Genomic DNA, 24,304 nt, shown 5'->3' with positions numbered 1-24,304 from the left:
AAGTTAGCCAAACCCAGGAACATGTGTAGTATCATAGCATTTTGAGGGACTCAATGCTGAAGGAAGAAATGTCATTTGAAATATACAAGTGGTGTCACTAATCGGCAAGTAAGATCTAAGGTCATCAAGAAGAATTGCAGAGGTAAAGGTTAAGCGAGTTTATACAAAAAAAACAATCTTTGGGAACATTTTATTTCCAACACTGTGACGACCCTCCCACTCTGCACCTGGGACTTAAGATCGCTTCCTGGTGGGAGGAGTTGGGACAGCCCGCCTCCGAGAGGGCATGAAGGGCGGCACCAATGGGAGTGTCGTCCTCTCTCACTCAGCAGGACCTGCTGCACCAGCCTTGTCCTGTTTTGATTGCATGAATTGTTTGGACCTGACAATAAATAGGGTTTTGTGTTGGAGATCAAGGTGTGGACTCCCTTTTTGTTGCTAGCCGTGAGCCAGGTGGTAACAACACGTATACTGACATATTATTGATGCAAAAATCAACATCTGTGCAGGATGGATTATTGAAGGAAAATGTCACTTTTATGAATAAATACATAATAAGGGTCAAATATTGTGTAGGCTCAACAGAGTGGTTCTTTTACTGTTGAAAAATAATTAAACTACTCGCGATGTGCGGCCCAGAGTTTCCAGGTTTACTCGCTTGACTCGAATATTAAAAATCTAAACCTGCACCGCTGTTTAAAAGCAGAGCATTGCCTTCCATACCGTACCATCACCCGGTCTCCAGCCTCGGCTGCAGGAAGCTGACAAACAAGCACAACAGGTGTTACAAGGGAGAGAGTGACAAGCAGCTTGTTGACCTGACACTTCGGCCACAGCAGCATTCACTCAATCCTGAGCCCGATAACACATACATATTCACTCACCACTGGGAAGGGAAACTAAATGGAAATGCTCAGTTCGGCTGCTCTTTCTGCAAACCTCAGTGAAGCTACGACTCAGACAGTCTAAACTAACCCAACCAAAGCTCTGTTCTCAATGCTAGAGCCCTGAGAGGAATGTGACGGATAAATAAACAGGACTACATTTATTCTAATCACGCATCGTATTTAAGGGTCTGCAAAAATGCCTCTTAAGCCAGAGGAGCTATGAAGAGAAGATTCTTGAGCCTGATCGTCACCAAACTGCAGTCTAGTTTAGTAGAGAAACTCAAAAGTCTTTCAACATCTGCCATCTAATTAAATAACAATCTCGGTCAAACATCAGTAATTTATATTATCTCGGGATTTTAAACTAATCTTAAAGTCAGCAGTGAGGTTTTGGATGCTCTAATTGTTGTTGGGTATAAATCTTTGCTTTTTGAAATGTGCACAAGGACACTTTCCTTCGTCTTTCAGCAGTCCATTAGTCTCTAAACGACTAAACCAAAACACCAGCGGTTTGATATTTAAATGCCCCCAAACATTAAACGCACAGAATAATTTCCCTGTGTATATAAACTTTTTCAGGGGACATTCTTCATGAATAGTTTTGGTTAATATGTATAAACTGCCCCATCCACACTGTAATTCATCCACATAAATAATGTCAGTTTGTGTGTGACCTTCAGTACAGATAATTTATGAGGTGCCATCTCCAAACCAAACTAGCTTATTCCTTGTTCAGAAGTTCTTTCCCCCTCAGCAACCATTAGAGGATGTTCATCAAGGACCAAATGTTAAGCTTGATGAGTACTTCACACATCTGGGAATACAAAAGTATGTTAATTTATAAATTATTCTCCTTGTATTGCATGTTAACTTGACTTTGAGAGCTCTTTAAAAACTGTTGGTTGTTTCTTCTTAACTGAATGACCTTAACATTTGAAAACACAGCAAAAAAAAAAAAAACACATTAAAACAAGTGACAGAGCTATTTTAATTTAAAGTATCTTATTTAATATTAAATACATGACTCTATAAACATAACATTTATCCACATATAAAAGCATGTATCACTATTTACACTCAACCCTCAAAAAGAGCCCCACCATACAAACAAGCAATATCCTGCAACTATTCATACACATCCCTTTGTCTTTATGATTTTAGCAGTGATTGTCGCAGCATTTCATATATTTCAGGATCCTCTCTGGAACTGTCAATTTAAGGAAGATTCATCACTTGACCTTATTGATAAGCTCATCCAAATAGTAACACTTGTAACTGCACAAACCCCTAACCCATTAGCATTATGTCGGATAGAGATGTCCTTAAACTGCAACATCCAATTGGAATTGGTTTTGACAAACCGGCCACGTCGACATGGATTTATGAGAAACACTTGATTATCTCTGAATTTTTAGTTGGTGTTCGGACATTCGATATTCCTGTATAACCAAAGTGCACATCACTATTGACCTTATTGGTGTTAAATACATTATTGTGCAGGACATGAATGGTCTGTGAAGCAGGTACGTCGATTTACCGTAATTTCCCTCCATAACATATTGGTGACCACATGACAAAGATGTCCAGTCAGATAGTGGCTACCAAGCTAACTCATTCCTCCACTTTAGATTTTCTCTTGGAGGTTCTGGGTTTGGGGTTTTCTGACTCTGCAGGTTCTGGGGAGCCTGGAGGATCAGTGGGTGGGCTGAGGTCTTTCTCCACATCCAGTTCTGGCTCCAGGGGCATGGAGGGGCCTTTGGAAGCTCCTGAAAATAACAAAAGCATGAGAGTTGATGCCAATATTGCTCAGAAAAAAGTCTTGAAGTTCTCATTGATCGACACATATAAAGCAGTTTATCAAATCTGTAACATTATTCGTCGGCCACCGTAGTTCTTCTTCACCCTTGGCACACAGGAGAAGTTTCGGCTGGTAAATCCTACACACTGGACCTTTAAATGTGATTGACTTGCTGTCCCCACGCCTTCCACAGTCACATGTCTTTATCATATCGAGCCGAACAGAACCTGATTCTCATGATGGCTACGGTGAACTCGCAGGTCAGAGCTCACCTTGGTTCAACTTTAATAGAGTGGATGTGCACCAATGGAGGCAAACAGAAAAACACCGGAGCACCGGGTTTGTAAATGGTCATTGTTCTCGCATTGGCAAATACCTCGTTTCTTACAACATCACATGAGCAGACTACAAACTGTAGCGTCACGGCAGTTCTGTGAAGTATTCAATCATTACCAGCACGGAAACCATGACACCACATCATGATGTGAGGCTGAGTGCAGGTTAATTGTGACCGTACTCTTCGAAAAAATACACTTAACTAGATTTTCCAGTTGTGACATTCCACATACGGGCAACTTAGATTGGGTTCTTAAAACGGTGCAATTTCCGCACATTTAGAAGGTGGTGAGTCATTAAGGAGTACCAGTCTGATGCTTTCACAGCATATTTATAACTTTAACAACAAAGTTTGTCTCATGACTAAACAGTTACACAATACCCCCTGCTGTAACACACATGGGTGAGAAGCAGGGGGCTTCTGCATGCCTGTGAAACAGAATTTACCTCGAGACCGAGGTGGGACCAAGTCATTGTTTTGCCAGTCACAAGTAAGTCAAGCATATGCCATTTTAACAACGGAGTAATACAATATTACATTTACAAAACTCATGAAGGCTTTTTTAAATGTTTATTTGTTTGTTAAAACAAGTGTAAAGGAACTTACCGTAATAAAACAATTCTAATAATCTGGGGAATTAAATGTTTAACGGACTCGCTGGGAATGAATAGTGTTACAAATAACTTCAACCCACACTGCACTCTGACAGATTTCTTTACGAACCGTAAACCAAGTTTTAAGGGGTAAATTGTTCATCTTCATCATCATAATTGATGGTATACTGCTCAACATTAACTAACTGTATATTCACAATAGACTGGCCGTAAAGCACCGGAGGTTGAGTGTTAGAGAGCAGATAGATTGCCACAGCTGTGTAATTAAGTAAAAGGTCTGACAGCGAACATGGTTGCATTGTTCTGCTTGTTATTTGTTAACAGCAGAACAAAAAGGAGTAGAAAGCACAGCCAACAGGCTTCCCTCCAGTCCACTGACGTCTGAGAGCTGTGAGCCGTGACGATCATTTCAGAGTAGCCTTGAATTTATTATCTTAACTGCGTGTAATTTTTTCCAATTTTTTTCCCTCACTGCTTTCTTTTAGAATATATACTGGCTAGAGGTTAACTTCTTTTATTTCTTTCTTAACATATTCCATTTTGCCTTAGCTCATGAATTCAATCTGCTCCAGTAGTGCGGCAGGCAAGAGGCTGTGAATAAAACACACAGGGAAGAGATATTTTTCAAGTTTCCAAAGAGAGGTGGAGGCTGTGAAATTTGTCACCATCGGCACTAAGGGCGGAACACTGGACTTTTCTGCAGAAAAATATTTTTGGTGCGCTCACCTCATTTTGAGTTTGTGCTCAGAACAAACTTAAGAGAGACACTCAGCGGTGCGTGGGCTCATCACCTCCAGACTCAGAGCCGGACCTCATTTCAAGCCTCACCTCAGCTCTGACAGTCCACAGAGTGGCTCTGTCACGACACCCACACGTCAAACCAGAAGCTATGCCGAGGTGACAGAGTATTAACTGACACTTTCTACAACCCATATTGGTCATTTGTACCTGTTGACAGCTGCAGGTTCTTGTTGTAGCTCGCGGCAGAAGACATGGCTTGGCCCAGAGCTTGGTTAGTACCGAGGGGAGCACCGGGAGCTTTGGTGGCTGCTGCAGAGTTTGGTTTGGATTTGGAGTCCTTGCCTGGCTTGGTCCACACCAGACCCTCTGTCACCTGCAGAGCAGCTCCCATCTTCTGAGCCATGTCCATTAGCTGTGAGGGAAAAGTAGACTTAGAAATACTGGAAGGAAAGACTTCAACAACTGACTTTGAGACGTCAACAGGACCTCAAGGGGATGAACACCAAACTCACACAATACCATAACCAAGCTAACTGATCTAGGCCGCGGACTCCTGTGTTCTGCGAGGCAAAACTTCTGTTTTTGTCAAAAGGAGTCTTCTGACTAGACAACGGCTTTAGTTCCCTGTCTGATGCTAAAGTGGTGAAACTGTTAAATGTTCAATAGCGTACACTTAAACTGAAGTTTTTTCTTTTAGGTAGCTTAGAAATGTTTTGCTGCTGTCCCCATCCACAGCAGTACATTGCTTAGCTTCTATACTGCTACTTCTGTCCATTTCTACAAACTGTGGGCGTGCCGACGGCCTTCTATACACCTACTATGGATAAGTACGTCACACAAACACACTTAAAAACATCCAAACTGTCCCTTTAGGTACCTCCGTATCAAACTCAAAGTTGCTGTTGTTGTCTCGAAGTGTGTTGACTTTCCTCTCCATCTCCTGATACTGATCCAGAGTTGCCTTCTTGTCACCATGATTATAGAGGAAGATGGCAAAGTTCAGGTTGACCAGAGGGTTGGATCTGCAGGTAATTGATCACCAAGCCATAATTATATTAAATGATTAAATTACAGACTCCGATTCAAAACACACAGTACATTTAAGATAGCAAGATAGACTCACTCGTCAATTGTCACAGCTTGTTCATACGCTCTGGTGGCATTCTCTACATCCTCTAAGTTGGTCAGAGCCACTGTTAAGAATGAGCACGAGACAGTATTTCAGTTCAAGTTTAAACTTGTCAAATAAAGGAGGAGACAACTGTTCATAAAAGGCGCATTTCAGCATGTTAAATTTTTTGTATGTAGTGTGCACTTTACAAAAGGAATAGTATGTAACTTTTGTGAATATTAAAATGAATGTACAACAGTAAGGTGCTTAATACCCCAAGACCATTTCCACAGTTTTTTTGGCCAAGAACCCTCGATTTACTCAGGAATTATTCTCTCCGACTCAGCACAGTACCTGCCAGTAACATGTAGAGTTCCCCCATTCGTGGGTTCAGGTTGATGGCTGCGCTGAGGAAGTGGAATGCAGAGGCGTACTGCTGCATGGTCAGGTGAACCAGACCCAGGTTGTACAACACCTTCCAGTCAAAGGGAGACATGTAGTGGGCTCGCTTCAGGCAGCTGATGGCCTGCGGGGGAAGCCAAAAGACCGAACGTTAGGAAAGTGCCGTAATAATATGCAATCCCAAGAACTGAAGAAACCATAGAGCAATGGTGCGTTTATAATACATCAGTATTATAGAGACAATTTTCAATGCAGTGTAAAAATGCCTGAGCAGTGTTCGCGACATAACTATTGCAAAAGGGAAACGGCAAAATGGGAAACTGAACGATGAATGAACTTGCGGTGAACTTTTGTTTGGAGTACTGCCTTCCTTGGATACTTAACCGACAAAGACAAGTGAATGGACAGCATTACTCACGGCCACATATTTCTTTTTTCCAAAGAAGCACATGCCAATGTTGTTCCAGAGGGGCGGGCTCTCTGGCACGGCGCAGGCTGCCACTCTGTACTTGTTCATGGCCACATCAAAGTCGCCATGGGTCTGCATCATGCTGCCTGCAGCCAGGATGGCCTGGGAATAAAAACAATGATTAGAGAGATATTAGAGGAGGATGACAGTGCTTATGATGAAAGACTGGCTGTGCCACCTAACAGAGAATGACCTTTTGTTTGAACTGAACTGCTTTAAAAGAAGTTTAATGTGCTGTCCTCAGGTAACGTTAGCTACGTCAGCTATGTTTATACCAAAACACAATGTGTGTTAAACCACCCACATACCTTATAATTGTTGGGGTCAAAAGTGAGGGCATTTCCAAGGTGCTCAAATGCTTTTTGGTATTTCCCAAGCTGTCAAAAACAAGAACACAGATTATACACCAACTCATTTTTAAATGTTTCAGACACCGTGAGTAAATGTCACTCTTATCTTGTAGCTCGCATCTCTTGTGTACACATCATTTCACTGGAAAAGGTTATTAAAAAAAAATAAAAAATAACACAAAAAAACAACTACCTACCTGTAAAAACAGCAGCCCAAGAGTAGCCAAGAGTTCAGTATTCTCTGGAGAGAATCTGAATTGAGGAAGAGACAAGTAGAATGAAGAATGTCACTTTATCTTCGCCTGTAATTACATTTAATGCCTGCACTTATTCTTAAGATAACATAGTTGATATTCAGGGAATCTGCTGATTCAATCAGGGTCTGATTCAGCATAATTGTGGAGTATTAATTATGACCTGTGGGGGGATGATGTGGCTCTAAGAAAGAAATGGAGGCAGATCTGCATTAAAATAAGGTTCACAGTGGTACGTCTCATCAAAGCAACATCAGTATTGAGGCACTTGATTAATTAATTTAACCCCAACAGGAGGTAGCCATAATGAGCTCTACTATTATAGACACCGATGTTATTTCCTTTTTTACGGCACGGCCTAATGTTTGAATATTCAACATGTGAATAGAAATGGAAATGAATACTGAAGTGAAAGGGGCACTGATTTACAATGAGGCAAAAACTGGAACTTTGTGTTAGATTGAAGGAGATCAATCTAGAGGGAACCCATAGACAGCATGTTTTATGGCTCTTATCTCTTTTACCGCTTTGATACAATGTCATCATGAAGATAACTGGCATGCTAAAGCCTGTGTAAATATGAACAGCAATTAATACAAGTTTCTCTTATCATAAGGGTTGGATGAAAGGTTGTTCTGGTAAACAATTCCTGAACTTACTTCTACTACTACTTATATATATATATATATATATATATATATATATATATATATATATATATATATATATATATATATATATATATATATATATATATATATATATATATATATGCACAGAGAGAGAGAGACCCATATTGACAGTCCATAATTACATATATCTAGAATAAGTGGTTATTTTTAAATATTTCTTTCCTTAGATGTCTTCTCAGTGCTTTTTGACATTGTCCACTTACTCCACGGCCGTCCTATACACTTCGATGGCCTTGTCAGTTTCTCCAGCCAGCAGATGAACCTTCCCGAGCATCATAAACGTCTTGTTGTGTTTATTAATCCGGAGGGCTATGTTTAGATGCTCCTCAGACTGAGGAGAGACAGAAGATCAAAATGATCAAATCAGCCAGGAAAGAGCACAGTGCGTTCTGTCTGGTGTCTGCAAAACCGTCATACTCACATGTTTGAAGTCTTTGATGAAGAAATAGCACAACCCCAGATTATGACTGATCTCCTGGGGTGAGAAAATGTCAGATTAAACAGGGCTTTAATTTCCAAATATAAAACCTATTTGAGACAACACCTCTGTAGAATACAAACTCTACAATATTACTGACAGTAGAATTAGAAAAAAAAACAGCTTCATAGGGGTCAGTGGGTGGAACTATGACGCTTTTTTGTCGTCTTTTAATTGTTGCAAGAAAAGACGTTCAGTCATTTTAAATTTATGGAGATTTTGTTGCGAGGACGTCATGCTGCGTATTTAGAGTGAAAGATGCCAGACCCACTTAACACACAAACTTTAAGACAAAGCAGAAACTCAGTGCTAGAGTGTTTTCTTTTACCCAGTCTTTCTCATTGAGCCTCGCAGCTTCGTGATAGAACTCAATAGCTGCTTTGTGCTTTCCCAGGAGAAATCTACGGAAAGAATAAACAACAACCATCCATATGAGAAATTAATCAATCTTATTCACTGCATGCTGAATCACATTCCTTACAATCCTAAAACAGTTGAAAATACTCACTATGGCTGAACTTTTTCCTATTAAAAAAAGTTTGCGCCATAACTGGCCTGCAGTTGGGCTGTTATCAGTGATTTTTCTTTCCTATGTCTGTCTTGTTAGATAATGGAGACGGGCTGATGCAGCCCAGCCTTGAGGGCAGTAGACTCACAGTGATCTGGCCACCTGCTTGAGATTGTCAGCGCTGCTGGGATTCAGGATGGCACAGCTCTGAAACAGCTCCAGGGACGGCTGGATCTTGCCCTCAAGACGCATAATTAGTGCTGTGGAAAGAAATTAAAAACACAAAAAGAGAGGATCTTCATCTACATGAGGAAGTAAAAAAAAAAAATAGCACATTAAAAAGAATCAAAGGCACAGCATGGGGTCCACAGATTTTGGGGAAATAAATGATGTATTGAGGAGCTTGGGAGCCGACAACCACCGAGCCTTCATTTGATGCCGATCTTTTTTTAACATCATACATGTTATGTGTGTGGCACAGGGAAAAGATACTATTGAAAGGCCTCACCTTGAACATATATGGCATATTCACACATTCCACTAGTCTCCTGCAGCTGTTCTTTGATGATCGCCTGCATGGTCACAGAACAGGGGACAATTTCTGCAACTATAATGGATGTTGCAACAATATGATTTCCTGAAGAGGCCACTTCTTCTTTTGCTTCGACTGCGCATCACTGTGACTGGCTCGGCCGTATTTATTAATCACCACACACTCCTCTGACCCAAGTGCACCTCATCCAGCTCTTTTGCACTTTGCACTGCTGCACGAACCAAAATAGCAGGTGTGCTTCGAGACGCCCACGCAGTCAAAGAAGGTGCTTGGGCAAAAATGACACTTGCGCTGGCACAATTAAAACAGGGCCTTGACAGTGAAGAGTGCATCTCTTATGAAGAGAAAGGGAGAAGGAGGACTATGGTAATTTATCTCACAAGTACTGTACAGGCATCTATTCAGAGCTTTTATTAAGTACCTGCCCGTTTCATGTGGGAATACACAGGTCAATGCAGTGAATTAGCCCGAAATGAAGTAGAGTGTTAGACAGAACCCTGGACATGCCAGGCATTAATTATCTTCATTATTTCTTTAAAGGTCAATCAGATCAACGCTGAACACATGCAAGGGTCAACGACAGACCTAACCACGGGGAGAATGGAGGAATGATGGTGCTTTACCTTGCAGGTGTCATAGTCCTTACGGATGTAGTGCTGGTGGATCAGCCAGTTTCTCCTCTCCACAATGGGAAGCTCTGGAGCTGGAAGCGAGAATAGAATAAGGAAACTTTTAAGCTCATTACCCCCTTTACTGTTCAGATAATGTCTTATTTAGTTGATAGCTGAATGATTAATCCTGAAAGCTCCCTCCTTCTGCAGTCATTAGTAAGTCTCTGATCCGACAGTTAGCGCAGATGTAACACGTCAACCTAAATCCACAGGCTGAGTTCAAGTCAATTCACCGAGCACACTGCAGCTCGGAGCTCGTTCGCCGGTTTGTATTCACAAACGGACAGCTCAGACTATCAAAAGTTAATGTCTATTTGGACTATTCATTTTTAATTTAGTCTTTTCTCTAATTTGGCAGTTGAACAAATACTCATGAAAGCCCTGTCCCTCTCTGCAGTCGCCAGCAGGCCTTTGATCTGACAGCAACATAGATGTTAACACTTCAACCAAAAAGCCCCCGGGCCGAACTGTAATCTATTCACCAGCCACGCTGTAAATGTCACCTTGTAAGCAAGTTTTTATTTTTTTTCGTGTTACTGCTTTTTGTCTTGGCAAGTTGCGATATTTCCTGGTTGCCAGGGCAACAATGTATCTGGTGAGCCAGGTGCTTGTGACAGAACAGAGAAAGGTATAGAGACGGGCTGAAAGCCGGAGGAATGAGCAGTACTGCACAAAGCCAGCTTTACAAAGGGTTAGGTAACCCCAAGAACACAACCACAATGCTCCAAGCCTCCTTCCTGGCGGAGTACAATACTTCATTTCACGAGGAGGCAAACGTAATTCCAATTCATGCAAGTTTGATTCTAGTAATCCTGTTATCTTACACCTACTACCTTCCTCTGAGGCTAAAAATAGGATTCAATGCAATGTGGAAAGAAGTGCTGGGCTTTGAGTCTGCCACTGACATCTGGGGGATATCGTTAATGAATTGCCTGGGTAAAAATAAAATACAGTGTGAATTACACCAAAGCTCCCTTCTGTTTTCATCCGTCAGCGCTTCAAGCAGCGCGCTGTTGATTTGCCGCTAAAACTGGAGCCTCTTCCAACAACTTCAGAGAAATCCTCTCCGAGTGTGAAACTGCATAGATTTCACACGTTTGCCCCGTCAAGATTTCGGAGTGGCCCTATTTGTAGCACCCCTAATCCGCTTTCTTCCTGCTGAGACAGCAATAATATTCTTGTCTCTGTGTTTCAGATGGGTTCCTGTGGCGCTCCGGAGTCCACATCCACAAAGCAGGGCGTGTTTGTTGGAGGAGAGATGGGATACATGTGCGACATGCATTCCTGTAACCACTGTATAGAAGAATGGCAGAAAGGAGCCGAGAAGAAGAGCGCAGCAGGAGGTCTCCTAAATATAATTCTTTGGAAAACTTCATCCCAAACATGGAGGAATTTTCTCATTGTTATATTTGATCTGGCTAACGCTAAGACAGATTTGGCTTCCATGTGCTCCAAGCATCTGTTAAAGGGGGATAAGAGCAGAGGAGAGGCATGCTGAGATCAAAAGACACATGGGGAGAACGTAATGAAAAATACGAGGAATACATTTTTTTGGGAAGTTATACCACGAAAACTTTAAAAAACCCTTTGGTCCTGTCGAGTAATTTATTCTCATATTCATCTGCCTACACTTTTCTTCCAAGGATTTTCACAGAAATCAAAGCAGATTGCAGCACGGACACTTGATACTGGAAAATGGAAACTGGTGACCTTCTGCCACTGGCATTTGTTTTGTTGCTGGTTTTAAAAGATACATGGGCATGCTCACATATGCACAACCCCTCATGAGTCTGACACTCGGAGAATGAAGTAACTGCTTTGCATAAAATGTCATAAAAGCACATCATTTATTAGTGCATGACATATTTAATTGAGCAAAATATAACCCTTCAGGATGGTAATTATAGGATTTGTATGAAATCAGTAGGTTATGGAGACAATTTAACTGAGATTTGTGTTTTTTGTGATTATTTTCACTTCTTGCTCATATTTGGGAGACCTTGGACCAAATGTCATCATCCAATCATAGCTTTGTATTGCAAACTTCAGACAAGCGAAAAACTGTGAAAACACAATTATTTCACACTTCAACACGCTTCATACTTGATGTATCACTAACTATATGCATTTATATAGACCTACCATATATAACACATGATGTTTTACTGTATGTTCCAGTTTTTTTTTCTCTGGTTGATGCCCATGTGTCAAGTAAAGTCAATTTGATCTTTTTGGCCCAAAATATCAATTTTGCTTTTAGGGGCTTTTCAATGTGTGCAGCATACAGCACCCTCTGTCCTCTGATGTACACGTGTGGCATGGTTTTACATTGTATATTTAAGTTCTTACTTGCATTATAAACTGCATTCTATTGAATGGTTATTCCAAAACATGGAGCTCTTAATGGTTGATTTATTTTGTAATAATTGCATGTTAGAGTTAAAAAGAGAATTTCAAATGTTAGTTTTGGACTTAGATGTAGAGATTTTTCTTCCCTTGAACAACACTGTAAACTTTCAATACATCAACAAATTAAAAACTAATCTTTATTTTTATGATTTCTGGCATCTTCCTTCAAACGAATGCACTCAGGGTTTTGATCTGATTTGTCTCCGCTAATTATACTGAGCACACCACAATAAGCCTGCACGGCATGTGAAAGATCCCTGTAAATACAATAACATACATTGTACCAAATTGCTCTCAAAGGACGTGCAGTCTCAGCAGCGCTGATGACAAATACAAAATGTTGTCAAACAAAATTTAAAAAAGCTTAATCTTGAACAACAGCCTAATGGGACATTAAGCCACAATTATGATGACAAAACACCCAGATATAATATATAATCAACAAACGTTTTCCACACAGAGAAATATCTAGAACATGGCTCATCTGCATGCTGTATAAACAGCTTCTTCCTTCTAGGGATGAATGCTAGAAGGGTGAGGGTGACCTCTGCAGGACGATTAGTTCCAAACTCACTCTAGTGGCATTCTTTACCAGTTACAGACTAATTTAAAATCAATATAATGCGTGCCGTAAAAGGAATTGTTTGTAAATAATTTTATAAGAGGACTTGCACGTGTCAACTGTCTTGCTGTACCTTTAGGTGCTCGACGTTTCTTGGCTTCAGTGGCAACTGGGAGCTGAAATATACACACAAAACACAAACGAATAAGTAACAATCCATACATTACTTAGCTAAATATGCGGCACACTATCTATCAGTGTTAACCGTGAGCAGCAGGTATGGTGGCCACACCAAAATAGATTTTCCCCCTCCCCAAAAAATGTGTCTTTGTACCATCTTCTGTTGAAAGGCTAAGTGGAAATACATGTCAAAGTTATGAGTCTATGACTGTTATGCTTTTGTATGTTGCATTATTATATAAGAGTTTAGCGTCAACTCAACTGTTTTAAATTGTATATGGTCCTTGCAAAACAAACACACACAACAACTTAAAATTGGACTGACTTATGTGGTGTTGTTTCCAACTGGTGCAAGAGCCACTCCCACCGCCACACACTTTAAATAAATGTTGTGGGAAACACTGATTTATCTATGTTATGTTATAGTTTGTCAGTTGAGTTTGAAGAGTCCCATCAAAAGCCGTCTGTCAACAGTCTACACGTGTGTAGAATTTTAATTACAGCGGCCTACTGCACAATATGCCTTTTGCTCACCAGATAAAGGCTCGTTGGAAGAACTATGACCAAAAGATTGCTTAGAAGTGTGTAGATGGTTTTCTTATCATAATTACTCGCCATGACTGAGAAATACTGGATATTGTAATTATTCAATTATCACCCGAAGTTACTTTGGTGACTTAAAAAAGAAAGAACAAACTATTGTTATGTGTCTAATGCAAGCCCCCTGAAACAAAGTCACTCCATCTCCCACAAACGGTATTTTCTTTAATTAGGCTGCTTGTTCCCATTGTTAAAGAGTAGAGGGTCACAGATTTACAACTTAACAGGGGGCGTTTGCAATTCTTGGTCACAGAACAGTGATTGCCAATGGTGGGAGAAGTACTCAGATCTTTTAATTAAGTAAAAGTAGTAGTTAAGGATATACCAGTCTAAAAAAAAAAAAAAAAAAGTCCTGCATTCAAAATTGTACTAAAATAGATACTGAACCCTGTACTGTGATGAAAACATAACAATGCTGGAGTTAATGTTGACATTTCTCACCAACTTCATAACAATAATTTCATGGTTTTACAATGGCCAATCAGCCCTCTGACACATCGCCTGTATTCTGATGATGCATTTTGAATGCAGGACGTTTACTTGTAACTATGTCTTCACTGTGGTATTTCTACTTTTACTAAAGTACAATATCTGACTACTTCTTGCACCTTCGACAATAAGTAGTATTCAAGTACGAGGTTGCCTAAATTGTATTTCAGAGAAGTACTTGAGTACATGGTGACAAGCTGCATATGTTGTACCTATGACATCATAAACATTAGCTAGTTCACATTTCATGAGGCGGCGGCGATACAGCTTCCTCTTGAGCAGGTAAATACGCGCATGCTCAGTCCCAGTATTTGGTTGCCAATCACTTATCTCCATATTTGACTCACTTCGCCACCGACGTTTAGTTTATTCGCTAATATTCTCTTCACGTCACCCCCTCACCCCCGAAAAAAAACGCCGGACGTTGTAGCTATAACAGAACTAAAGCTAGGTTAAAACGTAAAGACGGCCTCAGTGACGTGAGTGCAGAGCTGGAGGGATAGTGGCGTTATATAACCTTAGTTTACAGCACAACGCGTGGGCTGACGAGTGTCCACGCCGCAGCGTGTAACGTCCCCTCACTGCAGCTAGAGTTAGCTAACAGTTAGCTCTCAGGTAGTAGCTTTCCCCTTTGAACGAGTGAGATTAAAATACGGGTCGTTAGCCGCTTAATCAACTTAGCTGCGACTTATAGAGTCGGTTAGCCAAAAGCAGCGAGCATTCAAACGACCAGCGTTATTACGAAGGTTATACTGGCCCCCAAAAAACGTCACATTTACTGAGGGAATGTCACGCTATCGCCTCACCGAGAGGCGTGTTTGTGTTTACTCAAAGAATAAACGGTAACTAGCTTCGGGGTTTCTCACTCACCGCCGTGTTTATCTCCTTGTCCGCCATCTTGGGATGATCGACACTAGAAGCCGTTGCCATGGCGACGTCATGGAGTAGCTGGTGGGATTTATGAATGCTGATTATTTATTTTTTTACCCCACCAACAAAATGGGAATATTTTGTTTTAGTTAATACAAAAAAAGTTAGATCATAAAACACCATATGCGTAAAATTGGGACTATATAAAAAAAAATAATTAAAAGGGCAAAACAATTACTTTCCGCCACAGCGAAAACAAAATGAGCCTTCTTTTTTTTAAGTATTGTATCAAATCATGACTTCTCTCATGCAAATTACATAAACAATGCTGAGAAGAATTTCAGACAATTTCCCACTTTCCCATATTGCCTGCTATTTACATCAGGGCAGAGGGTAGATTCAGTTTTTAAAATGCAGCTCACACCTACTGAAACATACAAATGACAGTTTATTCAATGTTAAGACTGAGAAAAGATTTACAGCAAATACCGCTCCAATTTATATTTTAAACCAATATGTACAACACACCTTAAAACTCATTCTGATCGTCTAAGGGGAAACTTCACCGGAAAAACTAACTTCTTAACTCTCATCAAAACAAACACGAATTGGTGGGTTACATCTGCTTCCAGGCACTGAGGTTACACTCAAACAACGTAATTCAGTATCGAAAGATCAGAATTGGACAACTTATATGTACAGTATATAGTGTACATATACAGTGTATTCACAAGCAAAAATGTAAATACCCAACAACAAGTAGGTAGAAAGCAGCGAGAAAATACAGGAGACATTCTGTCTGCAGTAGAATTACTATGGAAAATATTGGATAAATGTGTTCTTTCTGCTCGTTAATACACTCTAAGTACTGCAAATACACCTACATTGTTTACTATATGTCACTAAAGTTACATTAATAAATCTGCACCCTGACTTTCATTTTAATGACAGAAAACATAATGGTATTCTTCACAACTCAACATGAATTAAAATATGCAATCCCAGTTAAACCACATCTTCATTTGCCCGAAGAGGAACTGTTTGTCAAACTTCATCTAAAAAAAAAAATCAGTAAACTGATTTAAACATTAGAAAGAAAAACCTTCCTCCCTTCCCCTTCATTATTTATCATCCTCCTGTACACATGAAAAAAAACCACAAGATTTAGATCGAAAAATTCAAACAGCAGCTGTGTTCGTTAGTTGAGTAAGATAGATGCGTCTCATTTTATAGACGCTCAAATGGTGGAATATAAAGTCTGTATGTATTACACCTGTTTGTGAAGGCAGAATGACATAACCTGTAACGCTCCATATGCTTCTGTAATGACACAAATATGTATTCATACATTAAGTGGGTCCATCATTCAATGACGGTGAAACATTATCATGTTAAGTGTGCTTTTTAGATAATCCCAACTCCTCCCTGTGCTTATTCATGAGGTCCTAGTATGTTAGATAGAAACATCCTAATGCTCCCCGCCAGCGTATTTAACAGTGAAGGGATTTAAATAAATGTACTTAATCACTAAACTCCAGCCCTGTTCAGTGGTGCGCCGTACATCTTTAGTCGACCACGTTGAATGTATTCCAGTTAGTCAAATTGTGATGAGGGGTTGCCAATTCATTTTCGTCATACTGCCTCTTTCGGTTCAACTTCAGTTATCTGTCTCCTTCCCACTTTCCCCAGAATACATTTTTGATAGCAGGAGTTGTGCTGCATACTGATGAGGGTGGTAAAGAGCTCAGTTACAACAGAGACATATTGCAAGTCATGACATGCTTGCAGAAGACCTCTAGCTTGTCTTCTGTATGTTTAAACAGCAAGAGGAAAAACAGACACTTCACTCTGTTCTTGTAGAACAATTTCTCTCAAAAGTGTTTTTTTTTTTTTTTGTGTGTGTGTGTGTGTGGCCTTTTTTCATAAATAGATTAAACCCAGATCCCCTAACCACACTTAAGTATGTTGGGACATTGCTATGTTGGTCAGAGAAGAGACTAGCCTGATTAATGACTAATTCCTGCCAAAGGCTCCCTGGGCAGCGGTGGCGGCTGCACTGGTTGCAGCAGTCTGGACTGTTCGGTTGGTCAAGACTCCGGTGGAGAACTCCTGCTGGGCCTTGTTGAAGCTGGCACCTGTCCTTCTGTACTTAGAGTGCACCTGGGGACATAAGACAGGGTGAGAGGTTTCTTTCGATTAGAATAGTCGCTCTGTTTACCTCCTCACACTGCGTCAGGACAGTGTACTGTTTTCCGATTTGATTTATTATCCAAGCCGTCTGTATCTGTGTATTTGCAGCGTATGATTCGTTATGTAATCCTGTTTTTGTCTGAATTAGTTTGTTTTTTAAAATTTATTTATATATATATAAAAATCTTTTAGAATTTTGTATTTGTGTCTATACAGTAGCCTCGAAAATGAGATTCTACAATTCAAGTAGCTATCTTTTCAATCAATTCAAATGTGTTTATTAGTTAATGAGATATCTCAAAACTAAAGAAAGGTCAGTGAAATTTGGAAGTAAGTTCAGGATTTTGTTTTTCTAGAATTGTATACTGTAACATTGCAAGATCGGTCATTTAGGGCAGATTTAATTTGTTTTGCCAATTCCTCATTGACTATTGTACTTATTTGAATGAAAACAATGTGATGATTGTCTATCATTACTGTACGTGTATTTCAATGCCATTTGGGTCAAGACGCAGATCAAAAATGTCTACAAACATCTTTAGGATTAAAATAGAAAAGTTGTAGGATCGTGCAATTCTGATGGAGGTACGTGCTCTCCGAGTGCTTCCTAGTTGCAGTTATGATTTTTGGCAGGTTTGCGTCGCAAAAGCAGATATATGCAGATGATAATGAAGGACAACGTGGTGTTCAGAGTCCACACTGTGCACATGCTCACTGTTAAAATAAAATCTTCATAACATGGCACAGTTGTGTTTTTCGTTGTACTTCCATGTGCTGCTATGTGGCACGTTTTGGGAAACTTGTTTGTAGACTGACCTGCCTGGAGTGTTTCTGAACCTTTATAACCCTTCACCAGTTTCTAAATCTCCATATTCCCTCTGTTGCCCTTTCATCGCCAGTGTTTGTCACCACCATCTTTATTTTCCCTTATTTTGTTTCTCTTTGATCTGTATTGCCACAGAGTTGGAGGAAAAACAAACAATATAAACCCACAGTGGGAATACCCATATTTATATGTTCGACTTTCCATTTGTCTATTAATTATAAATAGGCACTGGCATCTTTAAATTGACAGCAAACATACATACAAAATAAGCGTTATGTAACCTAGCCATGGTATATTACATTTGACTGGTTTACATTCAAATACTAACCAGATTATCTGCAATGTACAAACTGTAACATGGTTCAGTACTCCGTTTGGTGAAGGGTCAAGTTTTTTAATTCGCGTACCATTTTCAGTAGAACCACAGCCAGGACCGCGTTCACAGTGAAAAATCCGGCGACCACCATCATAACCACAGCCACAGCCAAGTTTGTGCCAATCATGCTGATGGCTGCGATCCATCCACTGTTAACAACAGAGACAACAAATAGCCAGGTGTCATTTTACATTTTATACAACAGAATATCCTGGCATTAAAACAAAATATTATGACTGAATGGCTGAATTAAAGCTAAATGAGGCGTGCACCTTACCTTCCCCAAGTGACCAATGGGAAAGCACGAGGTTTGAAACAGTGAATGATGGAAAACTGAAAAGCCGAATATATGGCATGATATAGAAATAAAACCCAAAGAGAAAAGTTCGACACACTTACAAAGCAGCGACCCAGACAAGTTAGAGCAGCTGGAATCTGTCAAAGAGATGTAAGAGAGGAGATACAGGGCAAGAAAACACACACACACAAACACGTGAATGAAGAAACACATGGACCCATGCATACCCACATTTACTATGCATCTACCCAAAGCACACTCCTCACTCATGAAGTCAGAAACCCCTTGTTAGCAATGAAAAACGGTCATGTATGGCACTATCACCCAACATGCAGATGATTATTGGGTTAAAGAAAGTTCCCACTGACCTGTTCCCCCACTTGGGGATCCCAACCGTCTGGATGATGTACACCGCCACTTGGAAGAAAAAGACAAAGAAGAAGAAAAAGAAGCTGAAGGAGCTGTCAGACCTAGAGAGGAGAAGCAGAAACATAAGGAATTGTTATTAATGGTGTTAAGTATTTAAGATATTTAGGTTGGTTTGCTGCCAGACTATCAAATAAAGAAGTAACAGTTGAATGAAGACATATATTATAATATATTTATTTTTAGTAATAAATCTCCACACAGAACTCATTTTTTGCATTTGTCTTTTTTGTTCCCGTTTTACTGAAATTTGGGCTTTACAACACTTGCCTCCTCTATTCATTCTTTTGTATATCTTACTGCTCGATGTTATGTTGTATAAGAACATTTTAATAAATAGATCACAAGTAAACTACATTTTGCCGATATTACTCCAAAATCCAGAAAAGGTGTAAATGTGGTTTCAGATGCTTATTTTCAGCCAAACGTTCAGCCCCCCCCCCCCAAAAAAAATCTAATTAAAAGCACTGTAAAACCATAAGCAAGAAAAATAGTGATAGTATCATTTTCTAATATTTTTAATTGAGTACAGAGTGGCTCCATTATACTTCCTCTAACCCCTCTGGCTGACTTGGAGGATGAGGGTGCTAACTAGTTCCACTCCATATGTCCCTATTTCTACTGCTTGTACAACAAAACCATTACATCTGGTGAGTCATGCAAATTAAAGAGTACTGTGCACCTGAAGGCCTTGTAGACGGGCCTGTACCAGCAGATGAAGGACACGGGGGTGAAGAGGAGGAACCAGACGATGGACAGACCGAAGTCAATGCCGTAGTCAGAGCTTGCGGTGAAGTAAGCCAGGCAGGCCAGCACGTTGAGGAAGAGGGTGGCACTGTGGACTGGGAAGACACGAGGGAAACCAGTGAGCTGGACAGCCAACTATCATCCAAGACATCAGCCGAAGGACAAATTCTGCTTTCAAATTGCTAACGAATTGAGTCGTGTGTATATTTTCTAGTGAACCGTCTTTGGTGCCCTTTTAGAGGAATTAATAGGTGCGAGTGACGTTTTCAGTAAACCCTTAAAAAAGGGATACTTCACCCTCAAAATGGACACCTTATATGGACATACCTTATATAACTAAAAAAGCTACCAAAAAGCCACTACAGTATGTTTAGGATTCATGTAATTGTGATATTAAATATCAACATTCTAGGAACAATAGGAGTAAAATCATGACGTGAAGATGCTGACATTTGCCAGCCCTGGTGTGCTACAGACCTGGGTTTCTTTAAACGAGAGAGTGTGGTTGACATCTGACGGTTTGGTATGATAACAAGTCTGTTATGGATCAATGACCCTTTTATTTACAAACAGCAGGTATGAAGGTAAATACTGCATGCAGGGGTACGTACACATCCAGAGGTAGTACATCCTCTTGCAGATCCTGCGGTAGTCCTCAGGGATTTCCCCCTCAAAGTCCTGATAGAAGCAGGGCTTCACAGGGGAGTACGAGGGAAGAGGTGGCCAGTTGTTCTCTTTAGCTGACACACACAAAATGATGGGTTAGCATTGTGAGGGCGGTGTCGATCCGTATCCTTTGTACACACAACTCAAACGTCTAGTTACCACCAGTGTTGAGCGCTAGGCCTGCGCTCCTGTTCTGCAGCTCCTGCTCCTTCCGCTCCAGCTCGGCTGCTTTCTTCTCCAGCTCCTCCTGCTGTTTGAGAAGGTTCGCCTGGCCGGTAGCTATGCTCGCCTGGTGGGAGATGGAAGAACTGCACACTTAACGCCGAGCGTAACCCTGTCTCCACAACGCCTTGCTGCATTTTGACCTGCTTGTGATGTGGATTTAAACACAGGCACAACCCTGGACACCTAATTCATCCATGTGAGGCTCCTGAGACCAAATGTTACCCTGAGGTACCATCTCACTACTAGAGCCCCAGTTGACATGTTGATCCTAAAAGCAGGCAATACTATACACCAATAAAAGCTTATTACAGATATATTGTGTTGGCAAATAGTGACGAGAGAATTGGAAAGTTGTGTAAAATAATACTTTTGTTACAATGATCCTAATCATTGTAATATAGCCAGCAAAATAACAAAGTACAAGTAAAATTGGGTTCACCTGAACTACAACATTGTATTGCTCTTACATGTATTCAGAAGTGCTAAACATTTTATAATAATAACAAACTTTAAAAAGGAGACATTCTGCATAGTGAGTAATTTTACATTCGATATTTTAAGTCCATTTTACTGATAACACTTCTGTACTTTTACTTGAGTAAGATTTAGAATATAGGACTCTTACTTAGATCCTTTTCTTAAGTTAAAGTAGAAATACCATAGCCTAAAATAAAATGTGAAAAAGAAACCTGTATCAGCCTATGCATTGTTATGTTTTTATACACTTTCAAATATTGTTATAAGAGCCTCAAATAATCCTTATTGGTCAGGGTCCATGATTCACTGGAAACATTAGCGTTTTATCATTGTACTCATCTATCGTTTTGGACATTCAAAGCCACGATCAACCATCAAAGACAGATGCACTCTTGTTAATTGATCTTAGCCGAAGTATAAAATGGCTGAAAAGAGATTTCACACCAGCTCATTTAATGGCCTTTACTTGCAAACGTGTGTGTGTGTGTGTGTGTGTGTGTGTGACTCACTTGTGGACTCTGCTCCACAGAGGTCTGCAGGATGGCGGGTTGAGAGGAGGCAGCAGAGATGGGGATGGTCGTGGCAGTGTGGGTTTCCTGTTAAACGAGTGAAGCAATGCTTATTTTTTAAACACAGATGGAGGGAAAAACTATACATCACATCAAGAAGTAGTATTGAAAAGGGAGGAACAAACCATTTCAGTTGCAGAGAATGGGTTGAACTCGCCACTAGTGTCAGAGCCTCTGGTGGTGGCTTGTGTGATAGACGCATCCTGAAAAAAAAAAGTAGAACTTGGTGTTATGTATTTTTTTTGTGCGAAGCCATAACCCTTCTCTTATTTGGTGCCATGTGTGGGGTAAGCAGAGTCCCAAAGAGTCCTATCTAGCACAGATCGAGCACTTATTTGTCTCACGCACCAGCTATTCGGAATCAGAACCATTTATTTGTATATTTCAGGTATATTTCACATACGAGGAATTAGTATTGGCAGGTGGTGCATACATTAGACTTTTAATATTAAGACATTTCCAATTAAGACATACTAATAGACTCTTGGCCCTCGACCATCTGTCTCAGGTAAAACACAGTTTCTTAGCTTGAACACGCAAAATGGTGCTTTTTCTTTAAGTAAATAATCCACAAGGACACAAGCTCACCTATTACATTACTCCCTTGAGCTATTAGATCTGAAAACACCCGGATGTGATCATTAGCTTCTGATAAAAACAAAAACACCGTATAAAAGATGCGATACACCTACAACGTCCGCCATTAAATCATATATTTTCTCTTGAGGAGGTTTACAAAATCCTTCATTAATGTCGTCACTGGGTCACATTTGATGGCTAAATATCAGCACGCACCTGTTCGTGGCGCTGCTCACCTGCGCAGGTGAGTGAACCTAAAAGCCCACGTACAGCGTACACACCGTTTTACAGACACGTTTTTAAATGAAGGCTCTGTACTTGACTGCAATAACACTGCAATGTCTCATACGTTATAGTAGTGACGTTTCTTACTCAGGAAACGCAGAGGCCGAACCCAGCAACCAACCAAACAGGTTTGTGTTACAGCAGATCTCTTTCGGTCTTCAGGCTCCTCGTCTTCGAAACTTCGCGCACAGAGGAATAAAACCACAGCCTCACCTGGAAGGGATTTGTGTCCACCGGGTCCACGAAGGGGTTGCTGTCTAATCCTGACATGGTGGAGAAAAGTTTATCTTGTGTGGCAGAAACAACACGACAGCTCCCGTCTCCCCGGCGGCGGCTGCTGCTGGTGCTGGTGCTTCTTGTGACACGCCGAGCCTCTGCGCATGCGTCGATCGAAAGTGGCCCGCGTCACCAGGAGGCTGTCCGCGAAGGAATTACTGATCAATTAACACGTACCACGCACCTTTATTTATTTACATTTTATTTAAAGAAACAATTTTAAAACATGTGGTTCTCGTCACAGTCTGTCTAGAAATGTGACCCGGTCTGTCGTGGTACACGTCCAAAAAAAGAGCTCCTTTTAACACTTGAATCTGTTTATTTAGGCTTTTCAGTTGCCTTTAGGTGCTGTCGGATTTATGAGCTACGTAAACGATTAAACAAACCTCGATAGGAGGTAACTTTACACAGGATAATGGCAAGTAAATATGATAGACATGCCTATTTCATTTATGCGAATCAAATGTATTTATGTTGTATTGTTTGTCAATTGCATGCCATGTAGCTGCTTATGTCATGTGGTTGACTTGTAGCCTGTGGTGGAAGAAGTGCTCAGATCTTTTACTAATGTAAAAATAGCAATACTACAGTGTAAACTATGAATTGCATAAACATAATAGCCTAGTTCAAGTATCAAAAGTAAAAGGAACAATTTGACATCTCATTTCAGAATAATAAATATTTCTGATATTAGTATCTCAGAATTGTAAAAAAAAGAGAAGAAAAGTACAGTATAAGGGCAAATGTACTTTGATATATTACATAACTGCTTTCAGATGTGAATCTCTGTACTTTGTGCCTCTTGCTTACAAAGTGCACTGAAAATACCCGATGAGTTTTACTAACCAACATGCCTGCTGATACATGATTACAAAGCAAACATGACATAAAACACGATACACGAGGGCAATAACAACACATAAGGCTGCATCACGTTTAAGGCTATTTAAGGCACACTCAAGCACAGACTACATTTGGGTTGGTTTTGTAAAAAGTCTTCACAAAAAAAGTATTTCAACGTATAGTAAAAACTAAATGCTGTATTCTCTTTCATTTAAATTAAAAGGTTGAGACTTAAACAAATGTTTTACTGATCCCCTTTCTGGCTGGGAAAACTATTATTACATCGTGGTAACATTACATTTCCTGATTGAACCCCTTTTAGCTGCTGCAGATGCCTCAAAACTGCTTTTATGTATTGTTATGGCTGGATCCTTTGATTCTACAATATCCAAAAGGTGATGAAACTAATTGACTTTACGAAATTTGAATGAAAACTAATTTAAGAATAGTCTGCTGTCTTCAGGCTACAGACAGTAAAAGGTTAGCTGAGTGTTAATACTGTATCTCAGGAGCAGTTCAATATGCTTATAATTGCAAAGCCAATTT

At 40.2% G+C, this 24,304-nt stretch overlaps 2 protein-coding genes across 3 annotated transcripts; both read right to left on the bottom strand.

Annotated features, from left to right (window-relative positions):
* Positions 1-1,856: 1,856 nt before the first annotated feature.
* On the bottom strand, positions 1,857-15,035 carry bbs4 (Bardet-Biedl syndrome 4; the record flags this gene model as incomplete). Of its 2 annotated transcripts, none has more annotated exons than XM_079216710.1 (16): positions 1,857-2,641; positions 4,585-4,789; positions 5,255-5,399; positions 5,501-5,570; positions 5,843-6,014; positions 6,309-6,461; positions 6,668-6,736; positions 6,907-6,961; positions 7,859-7,986; positions 8,077-8,130; positions 8,462-8,534; positions 8,790-8,901; positions 9,150-9,213; positions 9,818-9,897; positions 12,970-13,012; positions 14,976-15,035. In XM_079216710.1, the coding sequence occupies 16 exons, from the start codon at positions 15,033-15,035 to the stop codon at positions 2,499-2,501; spliced, it is 1,626 nt and encodes a 541-aa protein (XP_079072836.1). In that variant the 3' UTR covers positions 1,857-2,498. The 2 variants fall into 2 exon arrangements, with proteins under 2 accessions (XP_079072836.1, XP_079072837.1); XM_079216711.1 differs by having other exon boundaries at positions 1,857-2,653; positions 14,976-15,016.
* Positions 15,036-15,405: 370 nt separating this feature from the next.
* Positions 15,406-22,958, bottom strand: scamp2l (secretory carrier membrane protein 2, like). Its single transcript, XM_079216705.1, has 9 exons — positions 22,853-22,958; positions 21,901-21,978; positions 21,716-21,802; positions 20,664-20,793; positions 20,450-20,578; positions 19,774-19,933; positions 19,034-19,135; positions 18,399-18,516; positions 15,406-17,135 (listed from the first exon to the last, which is right to left on the bottom strand). Exons 1-9 carry the CDS (start codon positions 22,907-22,909, stop codon positions 16,989-16,991), a joined length of 1,008 nt encoding a protein of 335 aa, XP_079072831.1. The 5' UTR covers positions 22,910-22,958; the 3' UTR covers positions 15,406-16,988.
* Between the last annotated feature and the right edge of the window lie 1,346 nt (positions 22,959-24,304).

The sequence above is a fragment of the Taurulus bubalis genome (assembly GCF_910589615.1).
Source record: "Taurulus bubalis genome assembly, chromosome: 4".
NCBI classification, from domain to species: Eukaryota; Metazoa; Chordata; class Actinopteri; order Perciformes; family Cottidae; genus Taurulus; species Taurulus bubalis.
The sequence above is the reverse complement of the archived record's forward strand: the minus strand, read 5'-3'. Positions and strand labels throughout refer to the sequence as shown.

Coding starts and splice junctions, on each gene's coding strand:
- scamp2l (XM_079216705.1), bottom strand. CDS start 22,909: ATGTCAGGATTAGACAGCAACCCCTTCGTGGACCCGGTGGACACAAAT. Junction 20,579..20,663: donor CCTAGCGCTCAACACTGGTG/GTAACTAGACGT, acceptor TGTGTGTGTCAG/CTAAAGAGAACAACTGGCCA. Junction 19,136..19,773: donor CCCGTCTACAAGGCCTTCAG/GTGCACAGTACT, acceptor TCTCCTCTCTAG/GTCTGACAGCTCCTTCAGCT.